Genomic DNA, 27,205 nt, shown 5'->3' on the forward strand with positions numbered 1-27,205 from the left:
AGGACAGAACACGCAAACACCCAACCTCACCACTGTAGAACAGAACACGCAAACACCAAACACACCACCACAGAAGAGAACAGAACAGAACACGCAAACACCAAACTCACCACCACAGAACACGCAAACACCCCACCTCACCACCATAGGACAGAACACGCAAACACCAAACTCACCACCACAGAACAGGCAAACACCCGACCTCACCACCACAGAACCGAACTCGCAAACACCCGACCTCACCACCACAGAACATGCAAACACCCGACCTCACCACCGCAGAAGAGAACACGCAAACACCCGACCTCACCACTGCAGAACAGAACACGCAAACACCAAACACACCACCACAGAACAGAACAGAACAGAACACGCAAACACCCGACCTCACCACCACAGAACAGAACACGCAAACACCAAACTCACCACCACAAAACACGCAAACACCCGACCTCACCACCACAGAACAGAATACGCAAATACCCGACCTCACCACCACAGAACAGAACACGCAAACACCAAACTCACCACCACAAAACACGCAAACACCCGACCTCACCACCACAGAACAGAACACGCAAATACCCGACCTCACCACCACAGAACAGAACACGCAAACACCCGACCTCACCACCACAGAACAGAACACGCAAACACCCGACCTCACCACCACAGAACAGAACACGCAAACACCCGACCTCACCACCACAGAAGAGAACACGCAAACACCCGACCTCACCACTGCAGAACAGAACACGCAAACACCAAACACACCACCACAGAACAGAACAGAATAGAACACGCAAACACCCGACCTCACCACCATAGGAAAGAACACGCAAACACCAAACTCACCATCACAGAACGCGCAAACACCCGACCTCACCACCATAGGACAGAACATGCAAACACCAAACTCACCACCACAGAACACGCAAACACCCCACCTTACCACCATAGGACAGAACACGCAAACACCAAACTCACCACCACAGAACACGCAAACACCCCACCTCACCACCACAGAACAGAACACGCAAACACCCCACCTCACCACCACAGAACACGCAAACACCCCACCTCACCACCACAGAACAGAACACGCAAACACCCCACCTCACCACTGCAGAACAGAACACGCAAACACCAAACACACCACCACAGAACAGAACAGAATAGAACACGCAAACACCCGACCTCACCACCATAGGAAAGAACACGCAAACACCAAACTCACCACCACAGAACGCGCAAACACCCGACCTCACCACCATAGGACAGAACACGCAAACACCCGACCTCACCACCACAGAACACGCAAACACCCGACCTCACCACCACAGAACAGAACACGCAAACACCCGACCTCACCACTGCAGAACAGAACACGTAAACACCAAACACACCACCACAGAACAGAACAGAACAGAACACGTAAACACCCGACCTCACCACCACAGAACAGATCACGTAAACACCCGACCTCACTACCACAGAACACTCAAACACCCCACCTCACCACCACAGAACAGAACACGCAAACACCAAACACACCACCACAGAACAGAACACGCCAACCCCCGACCTCACCACCACAGAACAGAACAGAACACGCCAACCCCTGACTTCACCACCACACAACAGAACAGAACACGCAAACATCCAACTTAACCACAACAGAATGGCACACAAGTGTCCCACTGTCTCTGTAATTGAAGACTTTTGCAGTGTAATGTTTTGTTCCTCTCCTGTTTAACGTTCCCTTTTCTGGAGAGTTCTAGAAGCATGTTAGGAACCCGTCTCCTACCTGGAAGTCCAAAAGTTGACATTGACGGGCATGTTACATTTAAACTGTTCCTCTTATAGTGCCTGTCATGCCCCTGTTGAGTAAAATCACACCTTTCATCATGTTAAGGTGCGGTGATCAATGGTGCGACACCTGCTTCCTCTAAAATTAATCAGCTGTTGTACTCTGAACCACATTAAGCCTCAGATTCACCAGTTTTGTGGTGAAACCCTCTGGGACACTCTCTTTCTGGGGGATTGCACCTAAAACCAGCCTGCCAGAGGAAGTAATGAGATTATTACTCATGCTACACAAACAGCAACCACAAGGTCCAGACAAACACACAAGCACGTGTGGAATAAATCACTAAGTGAAAGGAAATTGTAAGTGTTTAAGTGTGAAACGCAGGTAGCTGCAGCGGTTTGACAAATGAAGCAGTAAATGACCTTCACAGAAGGATGCTGCAGCTGCAGCTCAGCCAGAGGAAATGTTTCTGCTGTCGGAAGACGGGAAGAGATTCAGATGAGTGCGGACACCACAGCACACGGGGATACATACTGGTGCGTTAAATAATGAGGTTCTAAGATGATGTGACATGATTTTAGTGAACAGGGAGATCAGGATCTCTGGGAGAACATTCTGATAATAACAGTTAAAGGAGCACACCAACTTTTAGGGGGAGTCACTTAAGTGTCCATCTTCCTCAGAGACCCTTTGCCAGGGAGCTGAGAATCATGCTAGTTAGCTTAGCACAAGGAATTGGGTCAATCAAGGAGCGGCTCAGTGCAGAGTCATCAGCGCTGTGAAGAGCTGTACTCAATTTGTTTTAATAAATGTTTTAAAGTATGATGAGAGGGTCGTGACTGAACAGTAGGAGCACAACAACTCTATTTTGTTCCTCTTTCCTAAAGGAGAAGAGGGTAGATAAACACCACTGACAGGCAGCAGGCAGCTTCAGAGTGAACCAGCATCAACATCAGAGCAGATGATGTTTAAGTCATTTAAGACCAATAACAATGAATGACAAGCACTTCTCAGGTCTATAAATAAACTGAGCCCAGATGAGCTGACAGTTGATGGTCCCTATCCCAAAAACCAGAGAAAACCTGATTTAGTTCAGGGGCAGGTTGAAACCTCGAGATGAGAGTGGAAGATCCACTTGAGCTGAAATCCTCCTCATGTCTCCCTCCATTATTCAAGGTGAGACCCACATTAGCACGGTGTCTAGGAGTGGGCCACAGCCCGTACAGGGACGCTGGGCGGCGGTACGGGGAAAGGACTCGTTATGCTCCTGTAGCTGGCTGTCGTTAAGGGCTCTGTATATGAGGCCAGGGCACACTGTCTCTCATTTCCTGTCACGGCGTCATTGAAATCTCAAATTATGAAGCTGTGGAATTGATGGGCTGTCATGCGTGACCCTGCAGAGCTGTCATGGGGCTGGCACCCCGAAACGAGCAGGACAGGCAAATAGCTTCATTTATGAGGGGAATGTTTTGACGTCTGATCAGACTGATGCACTTCGGATAATGTATGGAGGCGTTAATGAAGGGTAAATGAAGGGTTTTGATGCACAAAGCCATCGTATTACATTCAAATCTGCTTCAGCACTTCACGTCACTGATGAATACAAAGCAGTTACATCTGCTTGAGGGTAAAATGCGTAACACATCCTGTCTCAAAATCAGTGCACCTACTTTATATTATGTTGAGTTGTGAATGATCAAACAGATCAGTGGCATTGCATCCCTCTTAACTCCTCAAAAAACTGCCACCCATGCTCTTAGTTTTAATAATCTATCATTATTTTGACAGAGGACGGAAGTCCTCGGTTACAACATATTTGAAAAAGACATTTTTTTGTTAGCTACAGAAGCTCTGCCTCTATCACTGGCTAGATTATTTAGTTTCATCAGAAATTTGGCTTCATCAGAGTAGTTATGTCATTCATTTGTCTTTTCCAGGCGAGAAGCTAACGGACAGCTAGCAGAAGTTAGCCTCCAAGGCTTTCTACCGGCAAGTTAGCGTGTTCATGGACTTTGCGATCTGAGTTTTGTTGCCTAAATCTAATCAAAAGACAACAGAAAACTAAAAATACATTGGAATTAAAAAAAAAAAGAAACAATCAGAAAAGTCAGTAAGAAAAAAAATCAAAACTGGAAAAAAATTATTCTGAATATCAGGATTTACAGTCTTTCTGACTGGGTGAAAATTCTGCGTATGATCCCTTCACTAAACATTAGCTGCTGATAATTTGCCACCTGACCTTGATTTAAAAAAAAAAATGCCATAAAGAGTAACGACTCCTTCAGCTGCTAACAGAAGCTAATACACTGCAAATAAACGCTAATACACAGCTAACGGGCGCTACGACTGCTAATAAACGCTAATACACAGCTAACGGATGCTACGACACGGCTAATAAACGCTAATACACAGCTAACGGACGCTACGACACTGCTAATAAACGCTAATACACTGCTAACGGATGCTACGACACTGCTAATATGCGTCTAACAGAGACGGCACTCTGGTCAAGATCTGGTCAGACTGAAACATCAGGGTTTAGATTGTATTTGGATGCTTCCAGTTGTGACTCTTTTAATAACCAGGTACCTCAGCTGAGGGGATGATAACTTCTCTCCATGTTGGGCCCTCAGGCATGTTTGCTCTGACCATGTAATCATTGCGTGTTCATGGGTTTGACGCTCCCTATATTTCCTATGACTCTGTACATTGATGGTTGGGATAGGTTACATTTTAAGGTGTTATGTAGTTCATTCCTCCAGATTTTTGTTTTCATGGGTGCGACTGGTGTAGATCAGATTTCTGTGAGAACAGGCTCACTAATGTCGCAGATTTATGGCATCACTCGGTATATTATATTCTGTAAACAGATTTTTATTACAGCGTGACTCACTCAAAAGAGTGATTTATCACATTTGGACCAGAATTCAAACAACAGGGTGAATTCCCTGACGATCAGCTTCATTTCTATGCTGTGCTCCAGTCTGCAGCTTTACATTTTCAATATTTTCTCCCTATCTGTTCTGACGCCCTACTTATGAGGACAAAGAAAGGGCATGTGGAATAATAGGCTGCTCTTACTGGTGCTTGATAGCGGGTTTGGGTTTGGCGAAGGATTTCAGTAAGTCTCCTTTCCTGGGAATCAGCAGAAAAAAAGCTACAGTAGAGACGCGGCAGACGAAGGAGGGTAAAAATAGACTGAATAGTAATGAGGCAACTTTCCTCTCGCCTGGAGCCGTGCGTGAGTCAAAGTGGGGGGATGCTTCTCCTCAGAAGGACCTCTTGCAGCTCCTCAAGGTTTAGTAGGGAATAATTTTAACTGATCTAATCCGAGCCCAGCGAGCTCTGACAGGCCTTGGCCCTGCTTCTCTCGGATAGGGAAAAGTGGGGCAAGATTGTGGCACTCAGCGGGAGAGGGGGTGGGGGTGGGGGTGGGGGGTGATGGAGGTGCTACCGTGCACGTTCGGTCTAGATTTTGACCATTTTGATGACACTCCTGATTAGAACGCAATGAATCTGCGGGCAAGAGTGGAGATCTGTGGAGGAGGATTGTGAAAACATCTCCAGGGAGCTCTGTCCTCATGATTAATTTGAAGTTTACTCTTTGTGATTAACAGGCGAAGGTCCGCCAGTCTCAGATTCGTATGCTGCTCGTTCATCGCCCAGAATATTTACATTTTAGTTAGCGAGTTGATGTGTTTACCCTGGATGATTCACACTGAGGGCAACAGCAGATTTAGCCTCCAGATAAAGATCAACGCTGGGACCCAGCGACGGTGGTTGGGACCATCCACCACCAGGCTGGGCTGCATCAGATGGGCATTTGAATCCCGTTTGTAACTTTTTATTTCCCTACTTTAACCTAACTGACAATGTTTCTGGCCTTAATTGCATTTATTTCACACCTAACTACACCTTAACTGGATTCTCACGCCGCAAAACAAATATATTCCAACAGGGAGTGTTTGTGTTGGACTGTTTGTTCCACCAAAAAAATTTCAAAAGAAAACAAAACACAACAATTTTTATTTTTTTTGTTGCCGCGTCTCAGCCTGTCTGCCTATCAATGTGCTCAGCTAACAAGTTGATGCGAAGGCCAAGAGAATGTAAGCAACTTGGCCGATGATGTTTGCTGAAAAACGTAGCACTGAATGAATCGTTGGATCTTCCTTCTGTCAGTGAATGTGTCAGTGTCCCGTCCTCTCACCTGGAGGAGTGGGCGTGGCCATCACCTGGAAGGGGTGCACAGAACTCTCAATATTATACAAAACCACTGCTTTTCATTGCCACAGTTGTAGTTTTTGGATTGTCTTTATATCGTTCAATTATCCCACAGCCTGTTTCGGAAATCACGTACTTCGGACTCTTAGATTAGGTCGCTGGGTTGGTCTCCATTTTGGTCGGTACGACGGGGTTTTGTTGTACCTGGGGTTTATTACCAGCTCGTCCGTGGTGAAGCACATTGGTACAAATAAAGTCGTGCTGGTTTAACCTTCCTGTCACCTGGAGAACCAGTAACCAGACTTGGCTGCTTGCTTTATTGACCTTTACAGTAGGAGGGGGCGGAGCCTTGGGTCGGTCAGAGGGGCAGCTAGCATGGGGGGGGGGGTTTGATGGGGGCTCAATGACCGTTCAACATGTGTCTGCTCAGCGTGAAATGATCCCTTCGCTTCCATACAGGTTGCAGGTTGGAGGCGAGTAACCTTGGCAACCAGCTGATATCTCATCCAAGTGATGGGGGGGGGGGGGGGGGGGCACAGATGTGACACGTCGTGGCCGGACGGGACTGGGACGCCTGAGAGCCAAATGTCAGTTAGTTATTAAACTGATTCGGTGGAAATGGAGGAGGTGACACTCGCGCGCGCGCGCACAGCGGTGGCTGTGACGTCAAAGCGGAGCCCAGCTGACTCGCGGGCTGACCAGCCTCTCCGCACATCTCCACGCGGCTGCTGCTGCTGCAAACACGGAGCAGCGGAGGAACCGGAGAGCACCGGGCCGACTCGCGCGCGAGGAGGCGGAGGAGGTGGTGGAGGAAGGAGGCTGTCGCGTGCCGGGACCCGCTCCACGGAGCCTCGTCTGTCTATCTGCAGGAGTTTGACGGAAGGTGTCCTGGAGCCCCCCCACCCCCACCCACAACCGCCCCCCCCCCCAACCCAAGCCAGGTGTTGCATCCAGGCGCGAGCCCCCTCATGTCTGTGGAGGCTTGAGGAGCTCGCGCACTTGATCCCGTCTGCCGCTCGAGCAACTTGACATCTGAGGACTCGGACTCCAACCCCGGATTTCTGCCTCATCTTCCGGCTCCTTAACGGATTTGGCTTTTTAGTTTGTTTGTTTGTGTGTGTGTTTGTCTTTAATCCAAAACGCGGGGATAAACGTGCAGATTCTGGATTTCCCCCCCACACACACCTAAAGCGGCACGCGCAGTGAGGAGGAGGATGGCCGGCTAGAGCCAGCATCCGCCTCCGGCCACCCAGAACCTCCGCGTGTCCCCGCTGACACCGCGGCACCCTGATGGTGCGGACGGTCGGCGCCCGGTGGGTCGCGCTGCTGGTTCGACCCGCCGCCCGGTGAATATCCGCCGCCCGCGCGGTGATATAACCCCCCCTCCCCGGTTCATCGGGGTTTTCCACTCTACGCGGATTTGTTTCTTTAGTGGGTCCGCCCGCGTGACCATGACCTCCAGCCTCGATCCATCCCCGTGCCGTGCCCGTCGCATCCCAGAAGAGAAGCACGCGCCCCCGGTTCGATGCGCACAGGAGGACTTCGTCGTCCCCAAATCGCTGAGCTAACTCGCCACCGGGAACGGAGGGACACTCGGAGCGCGCGGTATCGGAGAGCAGCGCCCAGCGGAGCGGCGGCGGCGGGATGGAGCTGTCGGAGGTGCGGTGCTCCGGCGCCGGTGAGGAGCTCTACACCATCAACAAGACGCCGAGCGGCGGCGGCGGCGGCAGCGCGCGACCCAAGCGGCTGCTGTGGCAGAACGCGGTACGGCACATCACCGAGCAGAGGTTCATCCACGAGCAGGGCGGAGGGGGGGTGAAGGGCATCGGGTCGGACGACTACGACCCAAGCCAGGACGCGCGCAAGCACTCCGCGGGGAGGACGTCAGTGGGAGACCGGCACAACAACGGCGGGACCAAAGTGTTCCCGGAGCGCGCCAGCAGCGACCTGGGCTTCCTGCAGATCGACTGCGCGCCGAGTAACTCGGACTTCTTCCTGAACTGGGGCTACACGTACCGGGGCGTCATCTTCCCCACCCTGCGGAACGCCTTCAAGTCCCGCGACCTGGAGCGGCTCTACCAGCGTTACTTCCTGGGCCAGAGACGCAAGTCCGTGGTGGTGATGAACATCCTGGACGTGGTGACCAAGCTCACCCTGCTGGTGCTGCACATCACCATGGCCTCCTCCCCCATGGACCCCATCAAGGGGACGCTGCTGGGCTTCTTCACGGGCATCGAGGTGGTCATTTGTGCCTTAGTGGTGGTGCGGAAGGACACCACGTCGCACAGCTACCTGCAGTACAGCGGCGTGGTCACCTGGGTGGCCATGGCCACGCAGATCCTGGCGGCGGGGCTGGGCTACGGGCTGCTGGGGGACGGAGTGGGCTACGTGCTCTTCACCCTGTTCGCCACCTACAGCATGCTGCCGCTGCCGCTCACCTGGGCCATCCTGGCCGGCCTCTTCACCTCCGGCCTCCACATCCTGGTGCAGTTACTCATCTCCCAGAATGCACCGCTGTCCACCAACCAGGTGAGCGCACACCTGCCGCCCCTCAGCTCTGTCTCAGCCTCCCCATCTTATTCTTTTTCACCTTTTCAGCCACTTCCTCCTTCCTCCCCTCCTCCTCTTTAATTCTTCTCTTCCTTCTACTCTCCTCCTGATGTAACTTTTTCATCCTCCCCTCTTCTACCAAAATGACCTCCCCCTCCAGACTTTCCTTCTCTCCCTCGATTTGTCTCCCATCCTCCCGTCCTCCTCCCCCCAGTGAGAGCAATGACTGTTCTCTGCTGGTGTGTTCGGTCCATCGTGCGTCAGGGTCTCACGGCAGCACCAGAACCTGGATGGCAGGTTTGCGTCGTGGTGGACACTCAAAGTCGCATTGAGGAAGTCTGAAATGTCAGAGACGTTTTCAGTTTCAGCACCAGGAGCTGTCCACACACACACACACACGCACACTCATCTGAGTTTCCATCCTTGTGAGGACCTCCTGCTACTAGACCTGGCTCTGATCAGGATCCTGACACCCCCCCCCCCCCCCAGCGTGACCCTTGAAGGCGTTTCACCACCACGATGTCACTGAAACGGTCAAAGAAATCAGATCAGGTCCTCAAGATACACACACACACACACACACACACACACACACACACACACACACACACACACAGCTCCAAATAGGTCCACTGACTCCTACTGGTGAATTTCAGAACTGTCTTCCTTTCCTTCATTCCTGCTTCTTTCCTTCTTTCATCTCTTCCCTTCATTGTTTTCTTAATTTCTCTTATTTTTCATTCTTTTCTTTCTTCTTCATCTTCTTTCCTTTATCTTAACTCCTCCTACCTTCCTCCATGACTTCTTTCTTCATTTCCTGTATTCTCTCTTTCATAATCGTCCCTCTTCCTTTCACTCTTACAGCCAAAACAACAAATTCTTCTTCACCGGTTCACCTAGCCGTCATGTCATGGCCATCCGGCTCAAAGTGACGTCATCGTGATGTCACCGTGACAAGGGCTTGCGGTTTAATATGTGTGTTATTCCTGCCGGGACGTGGAAACATGAGCTGATGGTTCAGCTGAGGTGTTTGTGACCCTCCTCCTCGTGGCTGGAATCTCTATGACTTGCCGCTACTAAACGGCGAGCTCCCTCTTGGCGGGCGCCGCTCACCCTCTGAAGGTGGCTGTGCTGCAGCTGACTGTGTGACTGGTTGTGTGGCTCGGGGATTTCCCAGCTCCCCCTCGTGTGGCTCAGCTGTGCCGCTCTGCTCACAGCCACTGACCCAGTGAGGGGGAAAGGCCAGAGGTTGAGCACTTTAAACCAGCTGCTGTAAACTGGACTTGCTGCGGTGGTCGATGGAAGTGTTTGACGCCTCACTCAGATCAATAAATCTCTGAGATCAGCACGAATGCCATAAAAGCTTTTCCATTTTCTCTGCGGGTGATGGATGGACATGGCGGCTGAGCGAGAGTTGACTCACCTTCCAGAAGCACTAAAATATATAAACATTCATAGATGATGTGAAAAAACTCGAAAGGGAACGTTTAATCCTGATGAAATGTCAAAAACTGTCTAAACAGAGGAAAGAGGAAGAAGATGGCGGTCCAGTGTGACACGTTTAACAGGCCGTCAGAAAGACGCCCGAGCGCAACGTGCTCAAGCCTCCGCCATGTTACTAAAAACTTTCTAAATCATTCATGTGTATTTTGTGTACTCACCAACAGGAGTGTTTTCAGCTTACAAATGGACGCAGGATGAGCCAGCCGCGTATATTTAGCTAAATGCTAATAGAGACTGTCAGCTAACAGCAGCTAAACCGTCCAGAAACATCATTTTTCTAACTCTCCATGTCTGGTATAATCCAGGTCTCCTTAATCCAGCTGGATGATCAGTGATCCATTAACAATCTGACTGGAGGGCAAAGCTAACGGCGGCGAGCTAACGGCGGCGAGCTAACAGCGGTGAGCTAACGGCGGTGAGCTAACGTTGCCAGAGAGAGAGAGAGAGTTAGTGAGAGAGCGGTAGCACGTGAGAGAGATAACGTTAGTTTGTTCACACCACCCGGTGAGTGTTTGTCTGAGGGAGAAAGAGCCAGATGAGGTTTTGATTAATTTGGGGTTATTTGTCCGTGTATTTAGGCTCCTCCCGCACCTGTGGGGGCGGGGTCTAAGAGCCCACTGACTGACAACTTCTGTCACAGTCACTCTTGACAGTTGCTAAACTTGGAAAAAATAAGCATAAAAGTGTTGGTGTGCAGGTCGCCAGTTGTGTCTGAGGCCTTAATAAACAGGGTTTTTCAGGTCAGGCGGTTGTGGGCGGGTCTAAGAAGGTTGGATTCAGTCAAAACTCACATTATGTGTCTCCATTTCCTTCCGGATGAGTGACAGGATCTGTGACATCACAGCGCGGTCGCTTGTATGAAGACGTTCAGTAATTAGCAGAGATGAGTCTGAGCTTGTGTCCCGAGTCTCTGGAGACACGCTCGGCTTGGCGTGTCGGTGGTAGTTGACCTGAAAACACAGATCAACACGCTCCGTCTTAATTCAGCTACATGCCATCAGCATTGCGGTCGGTTGCACGCAGCTGGACAGACGTGGCGGCGGCGGAGGGAGGATTAGGACGGATCATACTTTAGTCCTGGGGTTGGGAAAACTCTGCTTGCTGTGAAATTAAACATCCTGGCCTCCAGCAGCGCTAATCTGCTCCTATGAACATAATAAAAATATACGTGCGGCGGGGGAGGGGTTGGGGGAGGAGTTGTGGGAAGGGGCAGGGGGCTGGAGGTTCTGCTGAGCTCGTCCAAGGCTGCAAATGGATTAACGGAAGTTTCTTGGTGCTCAACATCTGTTTCACGTCCTGACTCAGAAAGAATCCAGTTCACCTCCATCTTGGAGCCTGCAGGGCCCCCTCCTGCAGGGCCTCTTGTGAAATACGGTTTCTGACGACCACATGGAGGAGTCGCGGTTCGGCGGGCGGAGGCTCACCAGGAGTCTGCCTCCACACACAGACGGACTCTGGAATTTGATTTCCTCCAACATCGACGTCCCTTCATCCCATTTCTTCTGCTCTTTCAACCTGAGCCGGCCTTCACCGCTCCCTCAGCTGTCTCTGGGGTCAGCTGACCATCATAGTGGCACGTCATCAGTAGACGAGCGTGTCAGGGTCATGAGCTGATGAGGTCATCGCTGCGTTACGCTTGGTAATGGTGAGACAGCGGCGAGACTCTGGGACACGTTTGTGTAGTTCACATGATCGAGATGTTGCTCATTTATGATTAATGGTTGAATGACTTCCTAGCGCTGTCCAATCAGCTGCGGTGCCTGAACGTGACCTTAACCACGGCGAGGTCACAAGTCTGTGTCCATATTACATTTTCCTTTAAAAGTATAATAAACGACAAAGCTGAACTTGCGTTTAGCAGCCAAGAAGGTGGCGGGAACAGGTAGATAGTCACATGACTTAAAGATTCAGCAGGTCAGAGTTTATTGGATGTTTACGCACATTTACTCAAAGAACGGCAAAAACCACCTGAAGTTTCCAAGATATGAGGTGATATTCACGCTTCAACCGTGAATACTAGTGGATCACATGGTGTTAGACCTACAAATGTTTCACGCCAAGGTGCCAGTTGTGCCTTTGCAAGTCAGAGTGATTGACAGTTGGAGGGAGTTTTCCGGAGGAGGAGCGACAAGTTCCCATCAGACTTCCAGCTCCCTGCCAGACGACACTGAGGGCAGCTGACCTTTTGTGATGTGCGAGAGAACAAAAAAACAACAACCCAAAAACGTTTCATGCGGTCCGGTAATGTTCCTGTTGCGTCAGTAAAACCAGGTTCCAGACACAACTCCCTCCACCTGCCAGCCTCCATCTTCCCGTTAGACTCAGAATAGCCGCCGTCGATGCGGCGCCATCTCTTCAGAGCCTCTCGGGGCCCCGGTTGGCCCCACACCCTCCCTTTCCAGCCTGTTGAGGGCCTCCATATTGACAGCTGCATTTCCCTCTAAAGCTCACCAAAACGATTACGCCGTGTTTCCTCACTCTCGCAACAGTAATCTGGTATCGACCCGCCTGTGCTCCTCCTCTCCTCAGACCCAGTTGTGGTTCTCGAGTGGCTGCGGTAATGATGGCCGCCGTTATGCAGAAGTCATTTGGGCTCTTCAATCGCCATTAGAAGAACAGAGGCGTCAGTAAATAGATTAGGTTGTTTTAGTGCGTGTGTGATATTGTGATTGTGTGTGTACGATGAAGCCATTATACAGCAGACAAAAACCTCTCTCACACACACACACACTCACACACACACACAGAGCGATGAGCCGTTCTCCAAGCTTCCTCTTTCAAGGTCAAACTGGGCTTACCTGGAGCGCCGGCTGCAGCGAGGAGATAGAGGAGGGGAAATGAGAAGCGAAGGACAAGAGCGTGTTTCACACGGCAACATGCGAGCAGCTTCAATCCGCCGCCCTCAGCACGCCAGGAAACCGTCTCCGGTGCTGCCAGCTTCAAAATCGAACCCATTTGATGTCTTTTTCAAGACGCCGTCTCCTTCGTCTCTTTGCCCTGATCAGCTTTTCTGTGACTAATTCTGTTTTTCTTTCTAAAACGGCGCCGCCGGCTGATCACGACCCCCTTTACTGGCTCAGCTGAGCGACAACAGTAGAATGAGTGTGCAGTGTTTCCTCCAGCTGCATCGACATAATGCTCTAAATCACCGCTTGTACCCGCTGCAGTAATTGTACCTTGCGTGTTTTTGTTGGATGGTTATTCAACCGGCGCCAGCTGTGACACACGCAGCATCTTTAAGGCCAGTAACGTTCGACGCTTCACCTCCACACCTCCAACTAGATAAGCGACATCGGGACGCCACCTGTAAGGAGGTGAACCTGTGGGGATGCAGCGATTGATTAGTCATCAAGTTTTCCATCAGCCATTCCATCCGATTACAGGGAAGGATGTACGTTCCCGCTCATGACGACATTAGCTACCGTTAGCTTGGTGGGCTACCGAGAAGCTACCCTGGATTCAGAATGCAGAGGCACCGCTACTGTGATACTCAGACATTAATGTGGTCGCCTGCTGCTTCACTCTCTCTCTCTCACACGCACACACAGTCTCCCTACTGCACTGTTATCGATGCACACTCACACGTGCAGTTATTCTTTTATCACGGGTTTTCTACTGTACGACCCATTGAAACACGTCTTGCTACTTTCTGTCTTTCTCCACTTTGCTCATTGAAAATGTTCAGTGTGCTGGGCTATGAGGTGGTAGCGTGTCGCTAAACCCTTCCTGCCCTCGTCGTCATACTTAGCCTCAAACAGCTCCTGGTATAAGGTCCTGTTTACGGCGCAGTAACTTCTGGGGTCGTGGTTTTTCTGTGGTTGTATTTCTGAATCTTGGAGCCAGAGCGGTGATGTCATCCATGCGGGTTTATCACCTCTCAACATGGGTGTCTCTGTTTAGAAAGAGAAAAGATTACTGCTACTACTACTACTACAAGCGCACGACTACTACTGTCAATGTACACTTCAAGCTGTCTTCATGGGAGACTGTGGGTTTCCAGTAAATACGTGGTCTTTTTTCCTGGATGCTCACGCCTCCTCTCCACCAGGACTCTGAATATTAGCATCTGCGACCCACAAATACCTTGAGGTGCTGTCTGTACACCATCCCGTGAGATCACATGACCCAAGTCTTGTATAACACAGTTGATGTGCAACGATCTTTGACACCTGGTTCCCTCCTCACGCTGACTTAGATCCATGAGAGATCTGAACGCTGAGAGAGAATCAGTGGCTGCACATTTACCTCCTCACCCCCCCCCCCCCAACCTCCCCCGCCTCCAACTTGCCGGTTCCATGTGGTTGATCTTGGACAATCTTGCTGTTACCAGACACTGCACTCAGCCGCCCTCAATATTTAATGAAGTATCAGGGCCGACCGCCGCCGCTTTTTGAGCTTTTAATGGCGGAGTTTCCAGTCACATCTTCACGCTGTGACCTCTCAGGCATTTCCAAAAATGGCCTGTCGCTGTAAAAAGCTTTTACCGCCCCTCGCGCCGACGGTGTTTCTGTCAGGGTTGAACCACAAATCAGAGCAGGGAAACGAAGCCTTTTAGAACTCATGGGCCAGAATTACAGTTCAACTTTTTTTTAGAGAGGCGATGCTCCTGGAGGGAGGGTGGTTCAGACGTGCTTGATGTACAGGTAAGAACGAAGGGCACATCTGACTGGCCGGACAAATACCTGTGGCTAGTTCAGGTGTCTAATAACAGTGGGACAGCGGAGCGTCTGTGGCTAGTTCAGGTGTCTGTGATAACAGCGGGGCGTCTGTGGTTAGTTCAGGTGTCTGTGATAACAGCGGGGCGTCTGTGGTTAGTTCAGGTGTCTGTGATAACAGCAGGGCGTCTGTGGTTAGTTCAGGTGTCTGTGATAACAGCGGGGCGTCTGTGGTTAGTTCAGGTGTCTGTGATAACAGCGGGGCGTCTGTGGTTAGTTCAGGTGTCTGTGATAACAGCAGGGCGTCTGTGGTTAGTTCAGGTGTCTGTGATAACAGCGGGGCGTCTGTGGTTAGTTCAGGTGTCTGTGATAACAGCGGGGCGTCTGTGTTTAGTTCAGGTGTCTGTGATAACAGCGGGGCGTCTGTGGTTAGTTCAGGTGTCTGTGATAACAGCAGGGCGTCTGTGGTTAGTTCAGGTGTCTGTGATAACAGCGGGGCGTCTGTGGTTAGTTCAGGTGTCTGTGATAACAGCGGGGCGTCTGTGTTTAGTTCAGGTGTCTGTGATAACAGCAGGGCGTCTGTGGTTAGTTCAGGTGTCTGTGATAACAGCAGGGCGTCTGTGGTTAGTTCAGGTGTCTGTGATAACAGCGGGGCGTCTGTGTTTAGTTCAGGTGTCTGTGATAACAGCGGGGCGTCTGTGGTTAGTTCAGGTGTCTGTGATAACAGCAGGGCGTCTGTGGTTAGTTCAGGTGTCTGTGATAACAGCGGGGCGTCTGTGGTTAGTTCAGGTGTCTGTGATAACAGCGGGGCGTCTGTGGTTAGTTCAGGTGTCTGTGATAACAGCAGGGCGTCTGTGGTTAGTTCAGGTGTCTGTGATAACAGCAGGGCGTCTGTGCTTAGTTCAGGTGTCTGTGATAACAGCAGGGCGTCTGTGGTTAGTTCAGGTGTCTGTGATAACAGCGGGGCGTCTGTGTTTAGTTCAGGTGTCTGTGATAACAGCAGGGCGTCTGTGGTTAGTTCAGGTGTCTGTATCTTCTTCGGCGCGTCAGGTTTTAAGGTGCGTTCAGCAAACACTGAAGGTCTTTTCCAGCTCGTCCTTGGCTGCAGTTCTAATAGGGCAGCATTTCTTTCATCTTCGAAGGAAAAACCTAAATTTAAATGTGACAAACAGAATCTAAAGCTGCAGGATGGGGGGGGGGGGGGGGGGGCAAAGTCCTTCACTCTCGTCAGGAAAATCATTTCTAAATCACCCGACTGTCAGAGGTGATAACGGCAATATCAATAACGCGCTCAGCTCAACAGGTCAAAGGTCGTGGCGTGTTGATGAGCTGGACCAGGGACGGACAGGGTTGTGCCATCCTGCAGGAGGTTGTCTGAGGTCAATGAGCAGAAACAGGTGATGATGATGATGATGTCATGGGCAAGGGAATGCACCTGACGGGCTGCAGATCATGACCCAATCAATGATTCGCGTGACAGCAGATCTTTGATGATTGACCGCCGGCGAGGTGATTGGGACATTTTCAGTCATTTATTTTGATTTCAAACCAAACGGTGAGCTTTCCGTGCCGAGACCTCGCTGGATCTCAGCCGCAGCGTCGACACGAGTGCTGTCAAAGGTCGTCTTTTTATCTTTTTCTCCACTGAGGAAATGAATGTTGTCCGTCTGTCTGTCTTGTCACATCCATTTGTAGTTTTATATTCTCTTTTCTTAAGACGCTCAACATGGCTGAATAATTCCTGAGGTGAATCAAATCCGACTGAAAGAATCAGAGAACATCGTCAACGTTCCGCCCAGGACCTGTTTAGGCTCTGAGGTTCTGCTAAACGCTACAAGAGTGCGATTTTTATGAATGAAGCGTCTTCAAACTGGAGACCAGCTGCTGCGATACCAGTCAACATGGTGGACCCGAGGACACTTTGTAGTTGTGATTGTATTAATACACCAGTACTCAGAGGGCGTTACTGCCTTAGTACACATTATTACTGCGTGTTCCCCGTGACCCTGAAGAATGATGCCCGGCTGCTGTGAGTGGAAGTCAAACTTCACTGTGAAGGTATTGAATTCTCACCTTTGTTAAGAGGCTTTTAATGTGAAAAATCCTCAGGAAGTGAGGACGGCCCTGGAAGCTGCTGGATGGTTTCGTTCGCTGAGTACAAAATGTCTTTCATTCAGTGTTTTCTCATTGTTTTTTTGTAAAAAGTATCAACCGGAGGTGTGAGGACGGGGCTCGGCCCCTCGCTGCGCTGGCACTGAGCGGCTCAGAGACGCGTCAGCGTGGGTCTTGTTTGTGTTTGAGAACATATGAGCGAGGTTTTGGGTGATTTTCAGCTTACTCTTCATCCTGAGGATGATTTCAGACTGGATTATCTCCCAGCGGTAATCTATTCATAGCAGCAGGCGTCAGCCAGCAGCGCTCGCCACTCTCCTCTGGGGTCAGCGTTTAATGAGATTACCCTTGGATTACTGTTATCTGCTGGAAAAGTGGAGAAACAGCAGGTACTCGCTGAGGGGAGGCAGGTTCTTCCCTCAAGTGTGAAACGGTTAAAGAAGCACGGAGGTGTGAGTCGGACCGATGAGCTCAGCCGATGGTGGTACTTCACCAAGTACTCACTAATAGAGGTATTTAGCTCACCGAGATTTTTTTTTTTCCCCTCCTGCATTTCTTCTTTGTGACTCCAGAAAGCAGAAAGAGCCAGCTACGTATATTTAGCTCGAAGCTAAAGGAGACTGACAGCTAACAGCAGCTAAACAGCAGGTCGCCGTCCGCTATAATCCAGGTTTCTTAATCCAGACGGACGATCGGTGATCCACGAACACTTTCACATAAAAGCAAACCAGAACAAGGTGTTCTCGAGGTGTTCCAGTCAGTTTTTACCTGAGGTTCTCTGGTTGCCGTGGTTACCCTCCATGCTTGACGTCAGCCAGGCGAACTCACTGTTGCAGCTTGCTTGGATTTTCAGTAAATATGGCGGCCGATGACAGGCGGCCTCGCAGGACGGTGGCTCACAGGGACAAACTGAACTCAGAACAGAAATTTTGATTGCAGCTCCCAAGTGTCTCTAAGTGTGTGTGGTGGCGCCTTCAAGTATTGATTAATCCATCACACACAGACGGTTACAGGCGTTTAGTCTGACCCTGGATCAGCCCTTTCTCTGTCTCTCTCTTTCTCTCTCTCACTCTAGCGTCATGGACGAGGCGCAGCAACGTTCCACAGACAGTTTAGAACCGAAGATCTGACGTAGGCGTGCTAAGCAGAACCATGGGTGGTGTTGCGAGTGTGGTGGACATCCAGAGAGTTCACCTCACTCTCACTATCATATTTGGGTCAAGCAGTCAAAGTGTAACTGGGGGTCTGGGCAGAGCCAGTTGACGCCTCCGAGCTCGCCATGGCTTCGCCTCGGGGTTGCGTGCAGGTCAACGCTCGCTAACACACAATGGCGGCTGTCCGCCATGTCTGATAAGATCTCAGTGGCAGGAAACCTGTTAGCTTCTACTGTGTTGAACTTCAGCTCTAAGTGATTGGGCTCCGATTATCTGAGTGAGTGACGGTGGTGTGTCAGGTGACATTTGAACGTTTAAGACGTTCATAGCAGAGGTGGTTGTCCTCCTGCTGGCTGATCTAAGGTCAGTGTTCTGGGGAGGTTTGGAATCGTCCTCAATCACGGCGTGATTTCAGGATCTGTCCTGTGATGTCGCTCTGACTTCTCCTGATGAACGCAGCCAGCAGGAGCATGTTAGAGTATCAGAGCGCCGTACGGGTCAGCGGCGCTCAGCCCCGCTGCTCACTCAGGCAGCAATCCATCAAACTTGTTTACCGCCGCGCACAGAGCTGATGATGGAGCTCACCACAATCGCTGCGTCCCACCCCACCCCCACGCCTCTGGCTCTGAGGGGAAGACGAGATGGTTCATCCATAGAGTGACATTAAAGAGACAAGCATGTTGGGGAGCTGCGGGCAGAGCTGCGGGGAAATGTCAGGATCACATGCTCGGGAGAAGCTTTGCCAAAGGCCGCAGCGGGGGGGGGGGGGGGCATAGAGAGGTTGACAGAGGTCAGAGGTCAGGGAGGTATTCACCTGGTTGCTGTTAGATAATCACGGAGTTCTGTTCCTTTGACCACAACCCTTGAACGTCCATGTTTTTATCAGCGTGGTGTCATGTAAGTGTGAGTGTGAGTTTCATCTGAGGTCCCGAGGCAGGAATGAAACGTAGCAAGTACACATCATCCAAAATGCATCACACAGAGAGAACAAAGGAGCAAAACAAACACTGGAGTTTTTTGAGAAGAGTGTGAAGTAAGGAGTTGGTCCTCCTCTCAACACTCAGCGTCACTCTGGCCCAGAAGCAGAGTTGCAGCTAGCCACGTAGCGCCGAGCCGCCACCAGCGAGGTCCAGCGGCAAACCGACCCAGAGGCTCCAGAACCGGCTCAGATCCTCAGGCTGGCTCAGGATTAGCCGCCCGTCGTCCGACTCTCAACGGGTTCACGCGTCGTCAGTGTTTCTGAAGCTCGCCGGCTCATCCAAACACGTCTGGACGACACGTCAGACGTGTCACCAAACATTCATATTCCAGGTCACTGAGGTTCTGACCTGAACAGGTTTGTCAAGTTGCATTTGTTTTGTCTTGCTAATGATGCGAAGATGCTCCGCTAACAGTTTGTAATACGGAGGATGGCACCTCGTAGTCATCTGGTTGTTGCTTCCTCCATCTATGACCTCACTCAGATCGGTGTGGTTCACGTGGTGGCGTCTGTGTCTCTGTGTGGTTTCATTCTGGTACCTGTCAGTGTTTATGCCTGTGTAATGACTAACGCGCTCATTCCCTCACTGGTCCGTTATCTGTGGCACATCCACGGATGCCGGATGATAATCCCAGGCCTTGTCACTGCCGCCTCACAGCAGATTGATCCAAGTCTCAGTTTTAATGGCCGCCACGACACACACCTCCGCCCACAGACCTTCGTCTTCATCCAATTTACACATTCAGCTGCTGCGACACCTCCAGCGTCATCGGAGGTGCCGGAGACGCTGAGATGGAGGAAAGGTGTTAGTGATTTGACTGTCGGATCAGCTGATATGTCAATAAACGTCCTCATAATGTAACACGCACACGGAGCGCCGCTGGTCTCTTCCAGGGTGGGTCTGCGAGGATGATGGAGGAACCAAAACCACGACTCTGACACGCAAACACGCTCAACGACAACAACGATGTACGGAATCCTGCGGGAGACACACAGACCCACACGTCACAAAACGCGCTAGTTGTGCTCCTACTACTATGAAGTCTAAGCTAGTATTCCCGATAGTAGTAAGATTAATATACACAAACTCACACAGTAGCTGGTACTCCACTCTGGTAGATCTCAAGAACTTGGTAGTCTTGATCTCCATTCCAAGTGTTGGTGGATCACCGATCCTCCAGCTGGATTACAGCGACCTGGAGAGTTTTAGAATAGTTCAGCTGTTGTTAGCCATAGTGTCTGTTAGCTTCAAGCTAAGTATACGAAATAAATATGAGTGAATCAAGACTCCTATTAGTTAGTGAAAGGTAAAAGTATCGTTTTCGGCTGAGGTTTCACTTTCAACTAATCCATCCAAACAGATTTAGCTGTTAATCTTCTTCTCCAGTAGGAGGTGTTGTGTTCTCTGAACCAACATCGGCGCCACCTGGTGGAACACTGCTGCGCTCAAAGCTGACGATAACTGAGAACTTATCTCTTCATCTTCTCTTGTCTCATGGGGCGGCACGGTGGTGCAGTGGTCAGTGCTGTGGCCTTTCTGTGTGAGTCTGCATGTTCTCCCTGTTCCTGCGTGGGTTCTCTCTGGTACTCCAGCTTCCTCCACAGTCCAAAGACATCAAGAGGGGACCAGGTTAATCCAGACTCTAAACTGACCGTAGGTGTCAATGGTTGTCTGTCTCTATGTGTTGGCCCTGCCATGGACTGGTGACCCGTCCAGGGTGAACCCCGCCTCTCACCCGAAGGCTGATAGGATAGGCTCCACCCCCCGCCACCCTTAACAGGATAAGCGGTAGAGGATGGATGGATGTCTCGTCTCATCTTTTCAACTTTTCATCTTTTGTCTGTCTTTTATTCTCATCTTGTCTCGTCTCATCTTGTCTCGTCACACTCCGATGAGCTGCAGCTGCTCTCAGGTGGTTGACCTGGAGTCAGAGGAGTGTTTCTGGTCACTGGTTTTACTGGTATTACTCTCATGAATTATTAATCAGGTGGTGCTGACGCTAGTGTCTTCTGATGGCCTGTGTCGGCGACGGAGCGTCTTGGCAGAGTCATCAGCAGAGAAACGAGCGTGTGAGTTAATCATTCGCCGTCCTCCTCTTCCTCCCAGCTACAGAATAAATCCCCCCCGTCTGGCACGAGAGGCTTGTTTGAGCCGAGACCGGCTCTGGCAGCTGGAGGCGGAGCTCGCCAGCTGCTCTCATCACATGTTTTCATACAGCTGTCATCAGATCCTGGGAGCAGGTTCAGATTTATAGGCTGCTGATGATGTCACAGCGGCACCGTCAGCTGGAGCACACGTGGCTCCACCCCGTCACTTTTATTGTCTACATGTATCTTCACGCTGATATTTGTCTCTGCTCAGTCGCTCCATGAGGTCACAAAAAAAAAGCTGGAACAGTTGATTTATGAAAGAATAAAACGTTAAAGTGTTGGAAAAGTGTTGTTTTGTTTTTTTCTTTAAGCTAATGTTTGCATGTCATGTGACCAGCAGCCCCAACACCAGATGTTATTACACGGCTGCACGCCACATCGGTACCTGTTCAGTATAAAGAAGATGATTTATGGGCTTTTCTTCATGTTTTTGGGAAATCTTCATTTTTCAGATTCACGTTTGTTACAGATATCCATCCATCCTTCTATCCATCCTTCTATCCATCCTTCCATCCATCCATCCTTCTATCCATCCTTCCATCCATCCATCCTTCTATCCATCCTTCCATCCATCCATCCATCCATCCTTCTATCCATCCATCCATCCTTCCATCCATCCTTCTATCCATCCATCCATCCTTCCATCCATCCATCCTTCCATCCATCCATCCTTCTATCCATCCTTCCATCCATCCTTCTATCCATCCTTCCATCCATCCATCCTTCCATCCATCCATCCATCCAGCCTTCCATCCATCCATCCTTCTATCCATCCATCCATCCTTCCATCCATCCTTCTATCCATCCATCCATCCTTCCATCCATCCATCCTTCCATCCATCCATCCTTCCATCCATCCTTCCATCCATCCATCCTTCTATCCATCCTTCCATCCATCCATCCTTCCATCCATCCATCCATCCAGCCTTCCATCCATCCATCCTTCTATCCATCCTTCCATCCATCCATCCTTCTATTCATCCTTCCATCCATCCATCCTTCTATTCATCCTTCCATCCATCCATCCTTCCATTCATCCATCCTTCTATCCATCCTTCCATCCATCCATCCTTCCATCCATCCATCCTTCCATCCATCCATCCTTCTATCCATCCTTCCATCCATCCATCCTTCTATCCATCCTTCTATCCATCCTTCCATCCATCCTTCTAACCTTCCATCCATCCATCCTTCTATCCTTCCATCCATCCTTCTATCCATCCATCCTTCTATCCTTCCATCCATCCATCCTTCTATCCATCCTTCCATCCATCCTTCTATCCTTCCATCCATCCATCCTTTCATCCATCCATCCTTCTATCCTTCCATCCATCCATCCTTCTATCCATCCTTTCATCCATCCATCCTTCTATCCTTCCATCCTTCTATCCATCATTCATTTTCTTTACCGTTTATGCATTAAAGGTTGGTGGGGGGTGGAGCCTATCCCAGCTGACATTGGGTGAGAAGCGGGGTTCACCCTGGGTCGCCCGTCCTTCACAGGGCCATCAGGAGCAATCAGGGGGTTCAGTATCTTGCTCAAGGACACTTGGGCATGGTGGGAGAATGGTGGGGAAGAGAGGATCGAACCTTCGGTTGCTGAACGGCCACTCCACCCCTGAGCCTCGCCGCCCCTCTGTTGCAGATACGGGCCAACATAAATAACAGATATTGGTCAAAGAACTGGTGAAATATTGGCACTGCAGTTTTTGTACTTCTACTTGTGCGTTGTTGGACTTGGAGTTCAGCGTAAGAACGTGTTTGTTCTGCGTCACCCAAAGTGTTTCTGTTACTGACACACACACACACACACACACACACACACACACACACACACACACACACACACACACACACACACACACTCACGCCTAATAAGGCCTCGTTAAAAACGTCCACATCGCTGGCGTCTTCCTCTAATTAGAACGGTGGTCTCCGTGATGATGCCCTTTTATGGCGAGCTGCCGCTGCTCCTTTCCAAAACAACATGGCCACCACTGCTCATGGGGTTTTAATTTTCGTCTCCGTGGGAGGAGCAGAGGCCTCGGGGGGGGGGCAACGCTGAAATTGAATCAGGTGATGGCGTCCTGGGAGACGTCGACAATAACAGAGTAACACACCGTAATACAACGGGAGGCTCGTCAGCTCGCTGAGATACAGCAGCGCCTCAGGTGTGTGTGTGTGTGTGTGTGTGTGTGTGTGTGTGTGTTGCTTAAAGGAAAAATGCTCTGACACTCCTACTCACTTATTCAGTCCTGAATGTGAGAAGTATATTTGTCTTCTGGTGACAGACGTTGTTTCCTGCGGCGGCGGTTCGCCCACACATGACCACCTCCCCCACCATCACATGACATAACGCTGAAACACTGTTGCTGCTGCAGTCGTTACATCATCATACGTGACATTTGTCCTCCAAGTCAGTCCGTGAATGTGAAGTCGGCTGACGTGACGATGGGAGACTCGAGTCGCAGATTGCGACTTCGTTTTCCGTGGAAACGCAATGATGCTCAAAAGTAAATGTTGATAGCACACAATTAAATCCCCTCTGACGTAGCGAACCCTCACGTCATGTGACTGACCTGCTGTTTTTCAGCCATCGCCGTCTTCCTCGTTCTCAAACTTTGTCTTCATTTCAAAAGAAGCAGCACCACGTCCAACACCAGCTGGTACCACAGAACTACTGCAACCAAAACGATGAGCCGACCTGTCGGGCGTCCCGGTTTGGTCGTTTCAAACCACCTGACGGTCACGGCTGTAATTTGCATTTCCTGTTGTAAAACATTCCTGAAATCCACTTGACATTTCACCGAAGTTGCTCGCCTCATTTCCCCTCTGAAAGGATGGGTGCTGATCTTCACAGCTAAATGAACCAGGGATTTATCAGGTTATTACACATCGCAACTGCCCTCTAGTGGTTAAACATGGCTACTGCTGTAGAATGACGCTATTGGCTGATCTGGTGGCTGGTGATGTCACTGTGCTTAATATTTGGTGACCGAACGTCAGAAGTGTTGGTGAGAGGAAAATAATCAGATGTCAAGAAATGTCTTTGTTCTCACGTGTAAGGCGGTTGACATCAGACGGAGAACCTCCTGGCGGTGGGGGAACCCTCCTCATTCACCCACGCCTCTGCAGCGGGGAGAGCAGCAGAAGCCACAGCAGCCCCTCTGTGTGCTCTGGTTGTTCTTCTGAAACAGACTTTAGGTGCAGCGGTTTTATTCACTGCAAGGGAAACCATGGCGGAGCACCTCAGAGGTTCTCTCAGTGACGGAACCCTCAGCTGTCCGTTTGAGGTTCCCACCGGCGCTGACACGCCTGCCTGCTGTCTACCAGAGTGACGAAGAGCTGCTTTGTAGTCTGTAAACCACGCAGATGACTTCATGCTAATGAGACTTCTGGTCTAGAAGAAGCATTTAAGGATGAATGTTGGCGTTTGGATTGAACACAATCCCTTTACTGACTTGAGGTCAGATTTTAACAAACTGAGCCGATCAGCTCAGAAATCTAAGACGAATCGGCTCCAGAGTCACCGTGTCACCCGACTGACAGGAGAACCGAGCCACCAGCACTCCTTCATCAGGTCCCCTGACTCGGAGCTTGAGTGGTTCATAATTCCAGACCTGCACCCAGACTCTGGAGCGGATGGTCCCTTATCAGACTCCTGCAGGGACGCAGCCGTCGGCTCAATTCTTATGGGAAGTGAAAAAAAAAAAAAACGCTCCTGAGTGACCTTTGGAGAGAGATAAGAGAGATGCTGGTGATGGGAGCAGATGCTCAGGACCTGCCCGGGCTTGTCTGAGGGTATAATTACCACACACACACACACACACACACACACACACACACACACACACAGGTGCACGCGGCAGACAACCAGGGATGAACCACATTATTGTTTCACTCCTTTAAACACTTCCACCTCAAACAGCAGAGTGGAACAACAGCAGCTGGTCTGAAGGACAGACGTGTGTGTGTGTGTGCGTGCGTGCGTGCGTGTGTGTGTGTGTGTGAGTGTGTGTAGAGGGTTTTCCTCTCAGTCAACTTGTGTGAACACTTGCATCATGTTCAGCTCCTACAGGAGGTGGTAGTGGTGGTGGGGGGGGGGCTGGTGGAACCCCCCATGCAGCTGAGGAGGACGCTGCTGGTGTTGCAAAGTGTTACATCATCTCTTTGTGGCTTCTGCAGCATCACGGCTGAAGAAAGCTGACGTTTGTTTTTGATAAACGAAGGAAGGCAGCGGCGGCGATGGCGCCGCGTTGATGTTGAACCGGTTCGGGCTCAGAGCTGCTTCCTGGTCCCTGCAACCCAGAACGGTTTCTGTTATTTTGTTGTTCTGTTATTTTGTTCTTCTGTTATTTTGTTGTTTTATTTGTGTCGGTCGCTCAGATCTAGAAACTGTGATCAGAGATGCATGGACGGAGAAGCTCAGCTCTTCATCAGAGCGCTGCATTAACACGGCCGCCATGTTGGTCAGGCCCCGCCCACCCCACATCTCAATAAATGTATCACATGTAATTAATTTCGTGGTACATTCATTGGTTGCACTGCATATAAACAGCGACCATGATGGCAACAAACATGCAGCAATTAATATTGAGTACCACTTGGTCTTTTGGCTATTTGTACCTCAGTAACGCGTACTTTTACCTCTGAGCCCTGACGGTCCTGCTGAGGAACCGCAGCTCCTCTGACCTGCTTTGTTTCTCTCCTGCTGGTTGGTTTCAAGTGTCCTCGACTCTCTGGGCTCGTTGCCTTTAATCTGACGTTAATGTTTAATCTCATCTTGAGTGTTTTATTGCAGCTAAATTAAATGGACGAGTGCAGGATCTCTGGCTTCGTTACGGCGCTACAAGTTTCAATTCGCCATCAGGCGTCTCCTCGAGTTTAGATGAAGGCGGGGTCCTAAGGTGCCTGCTCCGTACCTGAGCACCGACCTCACCTGTGCTCTTCACACATCAAACACTTGATTTTTCAGGTTACATCAATACTGCAGTGAAGGTCTAGTTGGGTCCAGGAGCTCATGAATAGCTTCTAGTGAGCAGTTCTGGTCAGGGAGCTCCTGGACCTCCAGCTCTCTGCTGTGTTTGATGAGCAGAGGACCTGATCCAGAACCAGATCTAGTCTCAGTCCAGCAGGACCCCGCCGCCGTGATCTGGATCAGATTTCATCTCTTATGGCTGCGACGGAGAATCAGGATGTTTTGGGTCACAGCAGTGTGTTGGACATACGGCGATGTTTGTTTTATTTACACGTGTCTATCGATATTAACGTGAGGGAGCAGGAGGTCATGATGTCACGAGGTCAAGCTCCCCAGTTGAGGTGGTTTTCCTGGAAATGAACTCGGGTCAAACCTGATCGTTTCAGGATAAATACACTGATTTTCTCCTCCGTGACCTCTGCAAACATTTACCTCAACACAAGCCGTTACCGCGGCAACCTCTCAGTGAGAACCAAGATGTGGTCTCACCTACAGAGGCGGTCTGAGTCCGGGTCAAAGTGAACTGTGGTCCAGTTGGTTACCCGGATGAAAACATCGTTTGAATATTCAGACTTTTGGACCATTGAGAGTAAGTGACCAATACTGGGAGCTGGAAACGTGCAGGAGAATCACTTGTAACAACTCAGATGGTTGATCTGACTCTGTGTGTGTGTGTGTGTGTGTGTGTGTGTGTGTGTGTGTGTGTGTGTGTGTGTGTTTTGCAGGTAGCAGCTCAGACCGTCTTGTTCATGTGTATGAACACCGCTGGGATATTCATCAGCTACCTGTCGGACCGCGCTCAGCGCCAGGCCTTCCTGGAGACGCGGCGCTGCATCGAGGCTCGGCTGCGTCTGGAGACAGAGAACCAGAGACAGGTGAGCGTCTCACACCTCAGACTGTCCCAACACGCGCCAGTTATCTGCTCGTGTAAAGTTCTTACACAGGAATGCCAAGGAGATTTTCGTCCCTGTCTAACTCCAGCAGTTTCTGCTGGACTAAAAAACTCCAATGGACCTTCCACCCGCCTGAGGGGGAGTAGAAAATGACTGAATTTTGGGATGAAATATCCCTTTAAAGTGGAGGGAGGCAGGG

The 27,205-nt window shown here is 50.3% G+C and overlaps 1 protein-coding gene and 1 long non-coding RNA gene across 4 annotated transcripts in view; one reads left to right on the forward strand and one right to left on the reverse strand.

Moving 5' to 3' along the window:
• Positions 1 to 5,443: 5,443 nt before the first annotated feature.
• Positions 5,444 to 17,732, reverse strand: LOC147262032 (uncharacterized). 2 transcript variants are annotated; one of them, XR_015115945.1, is made up of 5 exons: positions 17,620 to 17,732; positions 13,829 to 13,976; positions 13,261 to 13,404; positions 10,876 to 11,034; positions 5,444 to 6,042 (listed from the first exon to the last, which is right to left on the reverse strand). It is a non-coding gene; the product is annotated as an uncharacterized LOC147262032 (long non-coding RNA). The 2 variants fall into 2 exon arrangements; XR_015115944.1 differs by lacking the exons at positions 13,261 to 13,404; positions 13,829 to 13,976; positions 17,620 to 17,732 and adding an exon at positions 12,536 to 13,231.
• Positions 6,777 to 27,205, forward strand: part of adcy8 (adenylate cyclase 8 (brain)) — a 58,151-nt gene continuing 37,722 nt past the window's right edge. For both annotated transcript variants that reach the window (XM_086204403.1, XM_086204404.1), the window contains exons 1-2: positions 6,777 to 8,560; positions 26,839 to 26,988. In XM_086204403.1, the coding sequence (XP_086060529.1) occupies positions 7,676 to 8,560; positions 26,839 to 26,988 (1,035 nt within the window). In that variant the 5' untranslated portion in view covers positions 6,777 to 7,675. The remainder of the gene's footprint in view (positions 8,561 to 26,838; positions 26,989 to 27,205) is intronic.

Source organism: Aulostomus chinensis, chromosome 5, assembly GCF_037954235.1.
Source record: "Aulostomus chinensis isolate RoL2024-O1b breed Wild chromosome 5, RoL_Achi_v1.0, whole genome shotgun sequence".
Lineage (NCBI taxonomy): Eukaryota > Metazoa > Chordata > Actinopteri > Syngnathiformes > Aulostomidae > Aulostomus > Aulostomus chinensis.